The sequence below is a fragment of the Lepidochelys olivacea genome (assembly GCF_965140295.1).
Source record: "Lepidochelys olivacea isolate rLepOli2 genome assembly, chromosome: 2".
NCBI lineage: Eukaryota > Metazoa > Chordata > Testudines > Cheloniidae > Lepidochelys > Lepidochelys olivacea.
Window position 1 is genome coordinate 188,738,765 of NC_140412.1, and position 16,258 is coordinate 188,755,022.

A 16,258-nucleotide genomic window follows, 5' to 3' on the forward strand; every position below is an offset into this window, starting at 1 on the left:
TAAAAGAAAGGAGAGAGGGAAGAATAAAGGGCTGCTGAGGAAGCCAACCTGCTCTTTCCTCAATCCTCACCTTCCCAATTCCAGTTGCTGGGAAATGGAAGGGGACTAAGATTATGCCCAGGGTAAACTGACTTGGTACCTTTTGTCTTGAATTAGACTGTGTGCACTTTGGGATAGGTAGCAGCATGCCATCTGACATGGTTTGCACAGAGTCTAACATAATGAGGCTCCAGTTCCATTTGGGGCCTTTAGGCACAGCCCTAATACAATTATTCTTATTAATTATTAACAATAATAGAGTGCTGTCGATCTCTGAACCTCTGGAGACTGGGTGTCTGGTAAATTTGAAGCTACATCTCCTTCTAGTTGCTGGAAAAGAGAAGAAACTTTCTGTCTCTTGTTCTCTCTCACACCCTCCCTCCTCTGATTGCTGGGAGGTAGGACGGTCTACGCTATTCTATTCCTCTTCTTGCCTCTGTTTTTGAGAGATCCTCCCTCACGAACAGCTCCAAAACCACTTTCCGCTGCTGCTCAGAGCTTCTCAAAACAGCAGAAGCTTGAAGGTGATTTCTGACCATTATAAAAGCTACACACGGTGTTTGCATAGCAACTGTCAAACTGACCAGTTGTGTTCAGTTACACTCTGCTACTGCTTGGCAGATAAGCAGCAACAATTCTTAAATATTTGTATTGTGGTAGTCCTTAGAGACATCCATTACTGTTCAGGGTTCCATTGTTCAAGGCACCATGCACCCACATAACAAAGAGAGTAACTGCCTGAAAATGCTTTGAGTCAAAGAACAAGACAAGAGGTAATAGGTGGATATAACAGTGGGGGAGATCACCACGTGGCAGTGGAAAAAAATATTAGTGTAATAAAATCATGGTCACAGCACATCAGCTGCCTACCCATTGTCAAGTCACCGTCAGCAAGTAGATACAGAAGCTATTTTTTCCCACTAAGCTACAAATTCTATAAGCAATACCACCAACACACAGGTCAAAATACAACAAAATAATAATCACATTCTATGCTTGCCGACAGTCTAGTTGTGCACTTTACAATGCAATTTTATATGAAGGAGCAATTATTTCTTCCTCTGAAATTTGTAGAAGTTCTAATTTTTTCACCTAAGATGTGATTTAAAGGGAGTTTAAGATAAGGAGGATACATGGGAGGACAAAAGGTGGCTCTGCTTGTACTGCCTTCTCTGTGTGTGGCACTCAGGCCTTGTCTACACTACCGGGGCAAGTCGACCTAAGTTACGCTACTCCAGCTAGGTGAATAACATAGCTGGGGTCGACGTAGCTTAGGTCGACTTACTGCAGTGTCTTCACTGAACCGTGTCGATGGGAGATGGTCTCCGGTCGACTTACCTTACTCTTCTCAGGGAGCTGGAGTCTACTGGGGAGCGCTCTGCCGTCATTTTAGCAGGTCTTCACTAGACCTGCTAAATCGACACCCACTGCATCGATTGCAGCAGCGTTGATCTCCACAATAGTGAAGACAAGCCCCCAGTTTCCAATTGCTCAGGTCTTCAGAACTAGAGTGGACTCCTGTTTATGGAAACTGATTTGGGAAACCTCTAATTTGGACAGTTACATCCAAATGATCCAGGTCCATAAAACAGTGAAACTTCTCAAATCAGATCTGCACAAGAACAGCAAGTTCTGCAAGGCATTTTAATACCAAACAGGTCAGTCAGATGTTTGGTTTTCCAGCCCCATTGATTCCCTCCCAGCCACTTATTTTGCTATTTTTGCCTCCCTTCTAGAATCATTCCCACATCTCTCCTCCCTTCCGCGCCATACAAGATTGTACTGACTTTTTCACACTACAGATCAGCTTCCTTCCATGTCTCTTCCAGACATTTCTCCTCCTTCTCACCCATCACTGACACAGATTTCTGCTCTGCTCTCTACCTATCTCTTAACCCCATCTCCATGCCTGCTACTACTCTCCCTTGATCCACTTGCTGTCTCACTCTCGCTCCTCTGCATCTTTTATTTTCTTCTGGACTCTTCCCCATCACTAGCATGCCCTAACCTCCCCTCATCCACAAAAACAATTGTGTTTCCTTGATGCCACTTGTCTCTCCAGCTACTGCTCCCATCTCCCTTCACCACTAACCTTACTGGATGTACCCGTTACAACCATTCTCATATTCTTCTCCTCTAGCTCCATTCTGGCCCTCCTCCACTATACTGAAACTGCTCTCCCAGGTTTTTCCCCAGATAAATCCTTGTACTCCATATTCATCTTTCTCAACTTATGTCTTGTTTGACACTGACAATCATACATTTCTCTCTGAAATCTTGTCCACCCTTGGTTCCTGATTCCATTGATCCAGGTTTATTCTCCTGCCTTTGTGATCACTCCTTCAGTGAATCCTCTTCCTCCCATGCCCCACAATCCATGGGGGTCTTAAGGTCTTGACCCTTTCCTATTCTCCAATCACATCTTCCCTCTGGACCATCTCAGCTACTCCTGGATGATGACACTCAAGTTACCTGTCCACTCATGACCTCTCTCTCTGATATCTCATCCTGGATACCCCTCACAATTCTCCCTATTCTCAGTTACTTTTGATACCACCACAATGTTCCCTGTCACTCAGACTGGCCAACCTGGGATTCATCACCACGTGACTCTCTCTTACCCCAACATCCAGGTTGTGTCAGTGCTTCCTTGGTAGCATTTGAAATCTATTCTCTTCCTTACACCCAAACAGCCAAAACTCTTGTCCAATGCCTCATCTCCTGGGTCTTGACTATCCTAGACTCCTCCTCTCCACCCTTCCTACAGGCCAACCATCCACCTCAGGTCCCGACAAAATGCAGTTGTTAAGATCCTCTTTCTTGCCCACCACTCTGGCCACATCACGTCCACATGAATTCCTTCTACTTGCTAAACCATTTCACTCCATTAAGTGCAGGCTTCTTGTCATCACCATCAAGGCCCTTCACAATTCTACCCCTCCTTCCTATTTATTCACTCTAGACTCTTTCTGCATTGTCCACAACCTGCTGCTGCTTCTGCTCCCGCAGTGCCTCCAGCCTTATCATTAGTTGGTCATGTATGAGCCATATCAGATGGGAAGAAGAACTTACTCAGACACATGTGAATGATAACTGGGAATAATTTAAGAACACCTTACGATAATGCCTAAAAAGCCACAATTGAGGAAGGAGGCTGTGCTGGTTGAAAACCTGGTTTAGAGGGGAAGTGAAGGCAGCTGTAAAAAAACCCAACAATTATGTCTATAGAAAAAAAAAAAGGAAGAAAGGGGAAGTTGATAGTAATGAATATAAAAAGCTGAAAGCTGATGTTGTGCCAATTTTTAAAAAGGATAAGCAGGATGTTCCAGGTAATTACAGGCCTGTCAGCCTGTCATTGAACCCAAGCAAGATAATGGAGAGGCTGATAAGTGACCTGATTCATAATAAACTAAAGGAGGATAATGTAATTAATCCAATCAGTATGGGTTTATGGAAGACAGACAATCTTTTTTTGGTGTGGTTTAAAGGGAGTTTACAACCACAGTTCACCCACAGAGTGTTCCAACAACTTGGTTCCATGGAGGCTCCAATAGTAAGGTCTCAAATACAGCAAACTAATGATATGTTATATTAGTCATTCTAAAACAGGCGAAAGGGTCTGGGAAACAATTAGGGCATGGGAGGGGGCACAAAAGTGTGAGATGGTAGCCATTTTGTAGCGTTTTCCCTAAGGCAGGGTATTTACTGGAAGAGTTTTCCTCTGCTACACTGAGAGAAGAAGTTTTTTTTTTTTTTTGAGATTATAAGTTTGGTTGATAAAAGTAACAGTGTTGATGTAATATACTTGTACTTCTGTAAGGCATTTGACTTGGTGCCACATGACATTCTGAATAAAATACTACAATGATATTAAATTAACATAACACACATTAAATAGATTAAAACCTGGCTAACTAATAGGTCTCAAAATGTAACTGTAATCAGAGAATTGCCACTGAGTGGGTATGTTTCCATTAGGGTCCTGGAGGTACTGGTTCTTGGCTCTATACTATTTAATATTTTTATCAATGGCCTGGAAGAAAAAAAATCACTGATAAAATTTTCAAATGACACAAAAATTGGGGGAGTGATAAAAAATGAATAGGACAGGTCACTGATTCAGAGCAACCTGGATCGCTTGGTAAACTGGGCACAAACAAACGCTGTATATTTTAATATGCTAAATGTAAATATATAGATCTAGGACCAAGGAATGTGGGCCATACTTACAGGATGCTGGACTCTATCCTGGGAAGGAGTGACTCTGAAAAAGGTTTGGAGACTGTGGTGAATAATTAGCTGAACATGAGCTCCCAGTGTGATGCTGTGGCCAAAAGAATTAATGCAATCCCGGGAAGCATAAATAGGGAAATCTTGAGTCTGAGTAGAGAAGTTATTTTACCTCTGTATTTGAAACTGGAGAAACTGCTGCTGGAATACTGTGTCCAGTTCTGGGGCCCACATTTCAGGAAGGATGTTGATAGATTGGAGAGGCTTCAGATAAGAGCCATGAAAATGATTAAAGGATTTAAAAACATGCCTTCTAGTGATAAACAAAATAGATTCGGCTCTTTGAGTCTAACAAAGAAAGCGTTAAAGGGTGACTTGATCAGTCTAAGTACCTACAAGGTGAATATTTAATAATGAGCTCTTCAATCTAGCAGAGAGAGGTATAACATGAGCTGCAAGTAGAAGCTAGACAAATTCAGACGGGAAATAAGGCATACATTTTAAAAGCAAGGGTAATTAAGCACTGGAACAATTTACCAAGGGTTGTGGTGGATTCACCATCACTGACCATTTTAAAATCAGGATTGGAGGATTTCCTAAAAGATCTGTTCTAGGAATTAGTTTGGGAAAGTTCTATGGCCTGTGTTGAACAGGAGGTCAGAGTACATGACCACAGTGGTCCCCTTCTGGCTTTGCAACTTATGAATCTTCTCACAGAACTACATACCTCTTTATACACTGACCCTTATGCATGGATTGCTCTCTGGGAAGTGACCTAAATCTGCAAACCTCCAAATTTCTTCAAAAAACCTATCCCCGCTTCAATACCTATAAGAAATTAACCAAAAATGGCCTGAGTGGCATATATTTTACCTACATATATCTTTGAAAAGATTTAAAATTGAAAATGTATATAAATTTGATTGTATTTCTCCCCCAACTATGTCAATTCTCTTCTTAGATTGTCAGCTCTTTGGGGCAGTGACTGCAGCCACATATGATTTTCTGTGCCTGAGTATTTGGGGATCCAACCTGAGACTCCTTAATGGGGCCTGGGTTTTCAGCATATGAGTGTTCAATTTTTGAAAGTCAGGTCCCTTTACAGGGTGTCAACATGGGCCCACCAACATCACTGCCTCCAAAATCACTAGTCTTTTTTAAAACCTTGCCTTGAGTCATGATATGGATTTGTTCAGCATTTATCACAGTGGCCCTGCTACATGCCATGATCCTGACTCAGGCCTCTGGATGCGATTGCTACATAAATAATGTATACTGCAGTAATAATAATAGGCTCTCACTGGCACTCCCAAACAGGTAATCTTTATCTGCAGCTAAATGACATGGAAAAGATTTTGAAATTGTCTCCTATGTTTGAAAATAAGTTTGATCCAGTTTGCCAGACCATTCAATAGCATAAGGTGAGGGGCTCACAGATCAGTAAAAAGAGGGACCGGCTTTTAGAAGTTCATTTTCTATCAATAAAAGCTGGAACAGTCACTATAAGCCATGTTCATTACATAAAATTCCACTGTAGTCAGCCCACATAAAAGTACTAAAATATTCTCAACCCTTCCCCATTTCCTGAACAATGAACATATGTTGTCCCACAAATAACAGTATACAAATAACATGGTGATGATTATCACTGTACTGTGTCTACATCTAGCTGAAGGTTTTCAGGGTGTACGTAACTAATTGCTCCCAGTACATAAAACAAGACATATCTAACATATAAAACTAGCACCAAGTTTTAGTCCTTATTAATTATACCAGAAACTGGTATGAGGGCAATTCATCACAACATCTAAAAATTGCTGTATAAACCACATCAGTCACTACACCAAAATTACCTACACAGTCAAACAGAAGCATTCGGCTTGTCATTCTCAATCAGATGGGCAATGGAGCTCTAAAGACCCTTCGCTCAGACACCTCTCTCTATAACTCAGTGTCCTTAACATACTGAAGGAAATTTGGAGCACACAGCAAACACTCTATGAACGGTTCCCATGACATAGGCTATTATCTGTCAGATTCCCTTTTCTGCCAGCTTACTAGTAAGAAAGAATTGGATGTTTCTCCTTCTTGGTGCAGAATTTTGTGCTTGTGTCCTCATCTGCCTCCTCTCTAACAAACTACACATGTACTTTCTCTTCTTTTAAAGCTTCCTTTTTTACCCATGTTTTCTTACACAAACAACCTTTTGTCCACAAGTTTAAGGAATATTGTAGCCTTTTCCTGCAACCTCAGATAACAAATGGGGTGGGTTGTTTTTTCAAGTGGTGGGTAAAGAGAGGTGGTACTGCATCATAAGAGGCATATATTTGATTCAAAAAACAAAACAATCACATGAAACACACAACAAATGGAAGTCCCATGCAACACGTTTGCCCTTAAAGTATTTTGAGAGAAACTTTTTTTAAAAACTCCTTTTAAACAAACCAGAGAGTTTGACAAGATGGTCTTGCTTTATCCCCCACCCTTGAGGCCATCACGGTTAATATTCTTCTGGCCACGAAATACTCTCTTTGTATTCAATCGACTCTTATTCTTAATCTCTGTTGTTCTCCCCTGCAGTCTCTGGATGGCAGCATGATAGGATAGTGTTCTTTGGAATGCCAGCATTCATCTATAAAGCTGCTGCTTCAGAGGGAATGTTGTAGCATGTAAGATGACACCAATGATATGTTTTGCTCAGTGTATCAAGTACAGTACAGGAGGCAGTGCTTAACTGGCAGGAGGGATCACTTGAGTGACAAAATCTCTCCCTGTCTACCTCCTGTCTCCCATCCCCAGGCAAAATATGCTGTCTCCACAGCAGCCAGGAGACCAAGACTGAAAATAAAATGACAGCACTAACAATCATCAGCACTCCCTCTCCAAACTACCAGCATGCCTTCTTGTCTTGCATTGCAATGCACGTTCCATCACAAATAACTTTTTAAAATCTTAAGATCACACAATCTTGAGATATGAACACACTACATTTTAGTTTACATACTTAGGATTCCATAATTAAGTCTGAAGTTTGCATTTGTTCTAAAACTGACCCACCATAAGTAACCATAAAAACAAACACACAACCTCTTCCCCCACTCCTCCAAAACACACACACATACACCTGCCATAGGGAAGGGGGGAGGAAAGCAAAAATATTTAACCTACAAGTATTTGAAAAATTATTTGAAAAGAAGAATTTCCAAAAAATCATTTTTATTACTAAAAGCGAATTACTACTTGAGCTAGACAAACTACATTTGTTGAATATATTTACTTTTTTTTTTAAACCCACAAAATTAAGACTCATCTTATTCAGATTTAATTTATAGTGCAGTTTCTCTACAACCTTCACTCACAGGAACCAACCAACCAACCACAATCTGTTTCTAGATGTGATTTAAAACCTTGAAAAAAATCTCTAAACTCACTTTACATTAACTATTTCATGTCCTATTTTATTAGCATAAAAAGTTTTACACTAAAAGTACCTTCTTCCAAGATATCAAGGTTTTCATTGTGAAACCTCTGTGGGTTCCCGTGTTCATTTTCACAGTCACATTCAAAGCTTTCCTCTTCATTTACAGATTCATTCACGGACATTGCTAAAATCATCCCAAGGCAGAAACTGTCCTATACGAAGCCATCTCCTTTAAGACTACATTTGGAAATGACCCAAGTAAAGTCCCCATGGAAGAGGTACCATCTTCATCAGTTAACATACTTCAACTAAAACTACTAGCTGATTATTTGTGTATGTCGTCATTAATACAACACCTTTCAAAAAATACAGAGAAGAGCTGTGTGTGAACCCATCTAATAATTACTAAAAATATTATATTGTTCTTCATACCAAACTCGAAAATTGTTACATTTATTAAATAGCTCTATTTGCACATTTCACATAAACAACAATTAGTGTGCTGAAATCTCTCTTTAAGAATCAATTCATTTGACAAATTTCTATCCCCCTATTCAAAGTGAATGGTAGCTTCCTAAAAGTATCATAGCAACAAGGAAGTACAAACTGATACTTACACTGCTACACCTGTTTGAGGGTGGGGACTTTACTAAGTTAAGTCACCTTTGTAAATTATTGCCTAATGCCACTAGTAACAGGTTTCACAGGGCTGTTGAATGTATAGATCTTGGAAACTTGCTGCTACTGTATATTATATCAAATGTTTGTTTTGCCATAAATCTGACTGCAATATTAGCCTTAGGGTAAAAACAAGGTCAAGAATTCAGCTTTTCATTGATCGCAGAGCAATAAAAAACTTTCAAAAAGCAAAAAAAACCAAACTCCACCCCCCAAACCTCCACCGCCATACTACCCTTTAACCAAGCTTTTAACTTGCATGCCATATTAATCCTGCAGTGCCATATTTTCTACTGTCACCTTTACTCACTGTGTATTCTACAACCTGTCTGGAAACTGAAATATTGCAATATCAGAAATGCATGTGTGGCATCACAGCATATTTTCAAGGACACGGTCGGTATAAGGAACAAACTAAAATCATACAAGTTCTCAATTCTAACAATAAACAGGAGTTTCCAGGAGCGGACAGGTCTGAATATTTGTGTTTGCAAAACTTTTTATTAAGCACAGAGTCTGTATACAGGTTAACTTTCTTCTCTAGTCTTTCACAAATTGTATTTAATGCTCTCTTAACTGATTCAGGAACGTGGGTACCAACCTCAGGGCAGACTGTTACAAAACAGGGCACAAACTCTAAATTGGTTGTCTGTTCTATAATTAAATTTCACCAATCAAGTATCAAATGTGAACTCCTCAAGGTCTATAACAGCCTTAACATTGAGTCACAGATAGTCTTCTTGGGTATTGTGGTCTATCTTGCCACCCAGGCAAGCTTGCCTTTGTAATAAATGGTCCCTTACACCAAAAATCACAATATTCACATCACTCCCAGTCCCAAAGGACCAATCATTTATCCCAGGTCTATTGTAACTCAGATCTCACACCAAAGTCAATGCCTGTAGCCAATTCTGTAATGAACTAAGTAAAGATTTATTAACTAGGAAAAAGAAATAATACTTATTTACAAGGTTAAAGCAGGTAAACATATACACACACAAAGGAGTTACAGTCTTAGGTTTCAAAAAGTACAGAAGCTGCTGTAACATGCAAGCTCTACCTGTCCTTTAGGTCTAATCCAAGCTAAACAGCTTGGGGATCCCTTGCTTAAGCTTAGAAATATTGACCTCTCCAAATTCCAAGCCAGACAGCGATACAGTTCTTTCTGGTCAGAGATTTTCATTCCCTTCCCCCAGAGTTCAAACTGTGATGGGACGAGCATTTGTGCATTTCCCTTCTTCCTACGGGTGGAGCAGGAGCAATCAACAAAGTCTTTTATGCACTGATGTTCCACAATGGTTCATCTGGTGTCTATCGGTAAGGTTAAGATTTTGTCACGCTTATTTTTAGTAAAAGTCATAGACAGGTCACGGGCAATAAAAAAAATTTCACCGAAGCCTGTGACCTATCCCTGACTTCAACTAAAAATAACAACTGTGACAAAATGGGGCTGAGCCCCAGCCCTACTGTGGGAAAGGAAGGGGGAGTCCAACACCCGCTGTGGCTGGGAGCTCTGGGGTACCCCGGCATCAGCCCCAGCTGCCCACAGCAGCTCGGAGCTGTGGGGCCCTGCCTTGGAGCTCGAAGGTTCCCCCTGGGCACCTGCAGCAGCTCAGAGGTGCGGGGTGCCCCCCCCGCACCATGCGCAGCGCCTCGGAGCTGCAGGGTCCCTCCCACGCCGTGCACAGCGCCTCAGAGCTGCAGGGTCCCTCCCACGCCGTGCACAGCGCCTCAGAGCTGCGGGGTCCCCCCCACGCCGTGCACAGCGCCTCAGAGCTGCGGGGTCCCCCCCACGCCGTGCACAGCGCCTCAGAGCTGCGGGGTCCCCCCACGCCATGTGCAGCGCCTCAGAGCTGCGGGGTCCCCCCAAAACAGCTCAGAGCTTCAGGGCCCCCGCAGGCTCACAGCTCCAGCTCCATTGCCCTGGGGCTGAAGTGAAAAATGTCATGGAGGTCACGGGAGTCATGGATTCCATGACCTCCATGACAATAATCTTAACCTTATCTATGGGCCTTCTTTTGTTGGGCAGATGATGACATGTGGCGGTTCAATACAAGACAGGACACAGCTTTAGGCAAGCAAGCAGGCTGGTCTGCTGATGGGATCTCTCCTGTCAGCTTTTCCACCTCTTTTATTTCTCTCCCCCCTGCGCATCACATACCCCAACCGACCGCAAAAGGCATCAACAAAGGAAATAATATGACTTTGATTAATATTCCTATTTACTAGCCTCTATCTACTACAATCTTTATTCTCAGGCCTTGAGTTTCGGCCGAGGAAGCTTCCCACGGCTGATGTCCTTATTTTGACTTCCCAGATGGTCCATGTTTTCATGGTCCATGTCCTTGGATAGAACAGAGCAATGTGTGCATCGCTCCTACACAACAGTCAGGGTGTGCCCTGACTGTTTCCAGGTGCATGAACGCTACATGAACCCTTCAATGACACCTCTTGTGGAAAATCAGTATTTCACACTTGGTAATGCTTCTCTCGACTGTGGGTGTTTCCAGTTACAAAGCAAACATTTAAATATTACCTTATAACATGGGGTACAGATATGATAAGTGAGATTAATACGTGCAGCCACTCACAAGCATTTCAAAATCCAAACACTAAACACATTCTTATAAACTTAACGGCTGTTTTAACAACACTAACACACAGGTGAGCCAGACTAGTTTCCAGCTATGTGTTTGTCAGTGTTCAGTAAGCCCTTGAGCCATAGCATGAGCTGGCACCTGGTCTGCCAGCAACACAAAGCATGCAGTCTATACACAGGGTAACTTTCTTTTCTAATCTTTCACAAATGGTATTTAGTGCTTTCTTAATTGTCTCTCTTATTGCTTAATAGCAGGAAGATATCCCACGCTGACTGCAGAAAATATCACTCTCACTCCCCACCCCAGTCAGGGAGGTGGCTCCTCAGCCTAATCAATGGAGAAGTTGTTGTATTGTGGTAGCAAAGCAATTTGTGCAGGTGATGACAGCATATGCATATGACAGCATCAGCATCTTCATTCTCACCAGGGTGTAACAGACAGTACAGTAACTGAAGGAATAAGAAGGGCCCAAATTAATGATCATCTGTCCGGATCCTTTTACTGAAAGCAGAAAGAAGACTGAGTGGGGCCAGAAAATTTTACAAGAGATGTATTTGAAGGGAATAACACCAAAGAGGGTGAGGAATTGCTTAGGGTGGTAAAAAAAGATATATTTAATATAAATGAGATGAAAATGAGCTAAGGAAAACTGAGGTATCTGTATTAGAAAGAACTTTACATATGAACATAAAAATGATCATATTGGGTCAGACCAATGGTCCTTCTAGCTCAGTGTCCTGTCTTTGGACAGTGGCCAATGCCAGGCGCTTCAGAGGGAATGAACGGAATAGGGCAATTTCAAGAGATCCATCCCCTCTCGTCCATTCCCAGCTTTTGGCAGTAGTAGGCCTAGGGACTTCTGGCGCATGGGGTTGCATCCATGACCAACTTGGCTAATTGCCATTGATGAACTTATCTAATTCTTTTTTGAACCCACTTATATTTTTGGCCTTATCATCCCATGGCAATGAGTTCCACAGGTTGACTGTGTGTTATGTGAAGAAGTACTTCCTTTTGTTGTTTGTTTTAAACCTGCTGCTTATTAATTTCAGCAGGTGACCCCTAGTTCTTGTATTATGTGAAGGAATAAATAACACTTCCTGCGATAGGGAGTCCATCCCACACAGGACTGACAGACATTTAGATGGACAAGTAAGCCAATTAACTCCATAGGCTGACCTGGAGGAGAAGCCAGGGAGCTAACTGAAAGCAGGCTCAGCTGGGCAGGAACAGACTTGGCCTATAAAACCAGGTAGCTGGCAATAGAAGGGGGCTACTGGGAAAGGGGCAGTCACTCCCTGGGAAGAGGGAGGAAGCTTTGGAGCTGGTACTCCTAGAGTAGGGGGGAAACCAGGAATAGTAGGAAGCAGTCCAAGGAAGGAGCAGTGAGGGCTGGCAGAGGAAAGCCCAGAACTGCTGAGCTGAGGGTCCCTGGACTCGAACCTGAAGGAGAGCATGGGCCACAGTTCCCCTACCAGCCACTGAGGGAGTGGCACTGAGACAGTGGAAGGGAAGACTGACTAGAACTGCTAGGGGAAAGGGTTTTTCCCTCCAGAGGTCCCTTCCAACCCTGATATTCTATTATTCTATTATGCATTTACAGGGCCTTTCAATGTGAGCAGCTAAATAATAACACTATTAAAAAAGTTTTTAAAAAGAAAGAAAAAAAAACACATTTTCAGAAAACATACTGCTCCTCCCATGCAGGCACACATATACAACTGGATAAGAAAAACATAGCTATTTGCTTTGCACAGAGCAGCAATTTTTCTTTCAAAAAATGTTAATTATTAACAATTAGTTTATTACCACTTACAGCCTGATCCTGTTAGGGGCTGGACACCTTCAGCTTCCATTAACTTCATTTACAGCTGAGAAAACTTGGCACCACAAACAGTCTATGCCCCAAATCAATTTGACCGTTAAGTAATAATTATCAACTACTTTTGTTTAATTAATGGTATAATTCTTTCAAAGGCACTACCTTACATATTGCATAACTAGGTAAGGAAGGATTCAATTTTCTTATGAATTTTGACAGATAATATTAAGGTGTTTTTCCAATTTTTATCCTCAGATCTTTGCACCATTGGGAAATTTAAAAATTCATTAATTCAGATTTATGTGACTGCAGAACATTCATAACAGATTCAGGAATAAAAAACATTTGATAATTATTTTATAATGATGGCATAATATCTTGCCAGGCAGAACAGACGGGCACAGAATGCACTGGTTATCTACAAATGCTATGCCCTGTATTACAGGTTTTAATCTCTTTTTTTCAAAGTTTATTTAAAAGTTTACATGAATAAGATGGAAAAATATTGCAAGTTTTTGGGTGGAAGAAGGACTCACCTATTGCCATTTACCAAGTCCTGATGCTGCAAAAAACTTACTGTTCTACATTGCAGTACTGGGTAGTAAGTGTTCAAAAATTACAAGTCAGATTCCCAGAAAATCATGATTGGCCCCAAAATGATACGCATGATTTTTAAATAATAAATTTTGGGTTTATTTTAGTTTCCTTCTGGTTTCTGAACCTTTAGGGTATACTTTCTTCATGTTTTCAAGCTTATCTCAACAAACATGAAGACTAGATTTTTTTTTCCTTCAAATGAAAGCTAGGATTCTTAAATAATTTGCTTCTGTCAGCTGGTGCATTAAGAAAAAACATCAAATATCATGAGACTCGCAATAAAATTCATGAAAGTTGGTAAGACTGATGTAGTGTTTATTACTGTCAGGATCTCCTTTCATTTCAAAGGGACTACCCACAGACAGAGAACTTTGCTTGCTAGTGTTTTCAGGATAGAGCCAGAAGTCAAGCATTCCAAGCCTGCACGTAATACCCTTCTCAGTTAATCTAGGTTGTAGCTGATAAATCATTTACGATGGCTTTTGTTCACTGAAACAGGGGCAGGGTGGAGTGTGCGCGGATACAGCAGGGGCTCCATCTTGCAACCCCTCCAGATCCATTACTCCCACGGATTTCAGTTATTGTTTCATGCACAGTAGGCTTCCAAGCTGGACATTCCGTTCTGATTCTTTAGCAGAGGTTTAGGACATTTGTAGGAGCTCTTCTATGAGAAGGGTTGCACCCACATATTTGAAATACTTGCTGGCACGACCACACCAGAGTATATCGACAGAGTTAATTTACCAGACAGATTTTAATTTTTATCTCTAGATGGAGAATGTTGTTTAAAAAAAAGCAGCCAAAACACATTAATACTCTTCCAAAAATGGGAATGTCAAAGTGATCTTGTTAAAGTTGTAGGGGGGGGGAAAACCCAACATCAACCTACCCTAGCATTTGTCTCATATTTGAGCTTCTACCACCCCCCCCCCCCGCAACCTTGTTGCAAGCAGGAAAAAAAAAACACCACACCTGCTCAGCTTAGCGTGCATGTCATTGTGAAAACAAACTGGTGGGTGCACATAAGTGCTGGCATGTTTACTTTGAGTCACATATTAAGTCTGATAAAACAAGGGATCCTGAGAGCAAGAAAGAATTTTAATGACTACTGAAATAGCACAACATTGTGTCCTCTTGATAGTATAATTAAAGCAGGACATAATGTTGATGTTGCAAATTCATAAGGGGTAGAGGAATATACTGCACTCTAAGTCTACCGCCTCATTTTCAGTGAAGTTCTCCTTCAGTCATTATTAACAGGCATGAGGTAGCTGCACCGTAAACATTAGAGATGTGTTTATATAGGGAAAATGGGACTGAAAGATGTCGAGAGATAGGGTGATCCCCACCAGACAGCATTGCCCAGCAAAGGCACATATGCTTGCTGACCTAAGATGCAATGATAGGATCTTCAAAAGGTAGGTGGCATGTCTGAACACACATACTTATCAGGCAAGGCTGAAAGAAAGGGTTTCAAATACAACAGGTGACCACAGAATCAAATACATTACAAACAACTATAGGTCAACGTACAAGTACACAGAGCAGATTTATTATGATCAGGTTTGCTCAATGCAGCACACTGAACAAGCTGACAGAGAGGGAAAACCTGCTGGGAGGTGCAAGAACGTCACAATATATCAAGCTTGCTGGTCACAGAGGCACATATTTCTCTTGTAAAACTGTATCTCTGAACAAACAAACTGTGCCACTAAAGAGAAAGAAATCAGCAGCTACAAACTACGTCTTAAAGGGTTTGATCAAAAGTGATGGCAACATCCTTACCTTGACTCACTGTTTACAAGCAAATCCAAATGTATTAATGACCTAGCAACCTCCTCTTTATCAGCAGCATCTAGTTTTGTGTACACACACCACCACAATGAACTCTAATGATAACCATGCTATTTTAAAAGTAAAGGGTTTCTCCACACACATATTAGTTTTACAACACCAGCTACAGGTGCAATAATATCCCCCGGGTTTTAAGCCTGCTTCCTTAAAGATGGTGTTTTCTGATTTTCACTCTCACTCATCGGAGGATTTAAAAAAGAGATCTAGAGTCAAGCAATGAAGACATTGGGCAGTTTAGATCTCTATACATTTCACATACTTTTCAAAAGCCACACACAGATTTGTCTGACTACTGCATTATTGTTATTACTTCCATTATTTTTATGATTGTTGCTCCTAGGAGCCCCAATCAGGGAACCCTTCAGCTAGGGGCTGTACAAACATAGAAGATACAGACAATCCCTGCCTCAAAGAATTTATAATCTAAGTGTAAGACAAAAGGTAACAGCTATATATATATATAAAACAAACAAATGACAGAATACCGGGGTGCGGGGGCGGGAAATGAGATCTTCATAATCAACATGATAAGCAATGGTCTCAGCACATGAGCAGCCTAGCTGTTGTCAATTTTTTTGTAGGCATCATGGTAAAGGAGAGTTTTGATGAGGGATTTGAAGAAGGATAATGAGCTAGCTCTGTGAATGTTTACAGGGAGTTCCTCCCAAGCGTGATGGGCAACGTGGGAGATAGCACAAAGGTGGTATGTTCGAAAATTTAACAAGTGGGTGATGGAGGCTGGCATGATGGGCTGATCAGAGACAGGAGTTGACATCTTGATAGTGAATGACAGGTAATATATAAGGTGGGGAAAGGCCAACAAGGACATTGAAAGAGAATTAGGTTCTGTTTGATGTGATAGAGAAGGGGGAGACTGTGGACGGATGAAAAGAGGGTCACATGGTCAAAGCAACAGGCTCAGAAAAAAAAAAATTTTGCAACAGCATTCTGAATGAGTAAGAGTGGGGCAAGACTGCATTTCTGAAGGCCAGAGAGAACGATGTTGTAATAATCCAG

General features: G+C 41.3%; 1 protein-coding gene across 12 annotated transcripts in view; it reads right to left on the reverse strand.

Moving 5' to 3' along the window:
• TRAK1 (trafficking kinesin protein 1) overlaps positions 1 to 16,258 on the reverse strand; it is a 110,315-nt gene that overhangs the window by 49,699 nt on the left and 44,358 nt on the right. For 2 of the 12 annotated variants that reach the window (XM_084619013.1, XM_084619012.1), the window contains exon 1: positions 7,761 to 7,975. The exons of 7 other annotated variants lie outside the window; for them this stretch is intronic. In XM_084619013.1, coding sequence (XP_084475139.1) covers positions 7,761 to 7,884 — 124 coding nt within the window. In that variant the 5' untranslated portion in view covers positions 7,885 to 7,975. Of the gene's footprint in view, positions 1 to 6,714; positions 6,884 to 7,760; positions 7,978 to 16,258 lie in introns of those variants that run through there. 3 more of the 12 variants (XM_084619005.1, XM_084619009.1, XM_084619015.1) reach the window with 3 other exon arrangements.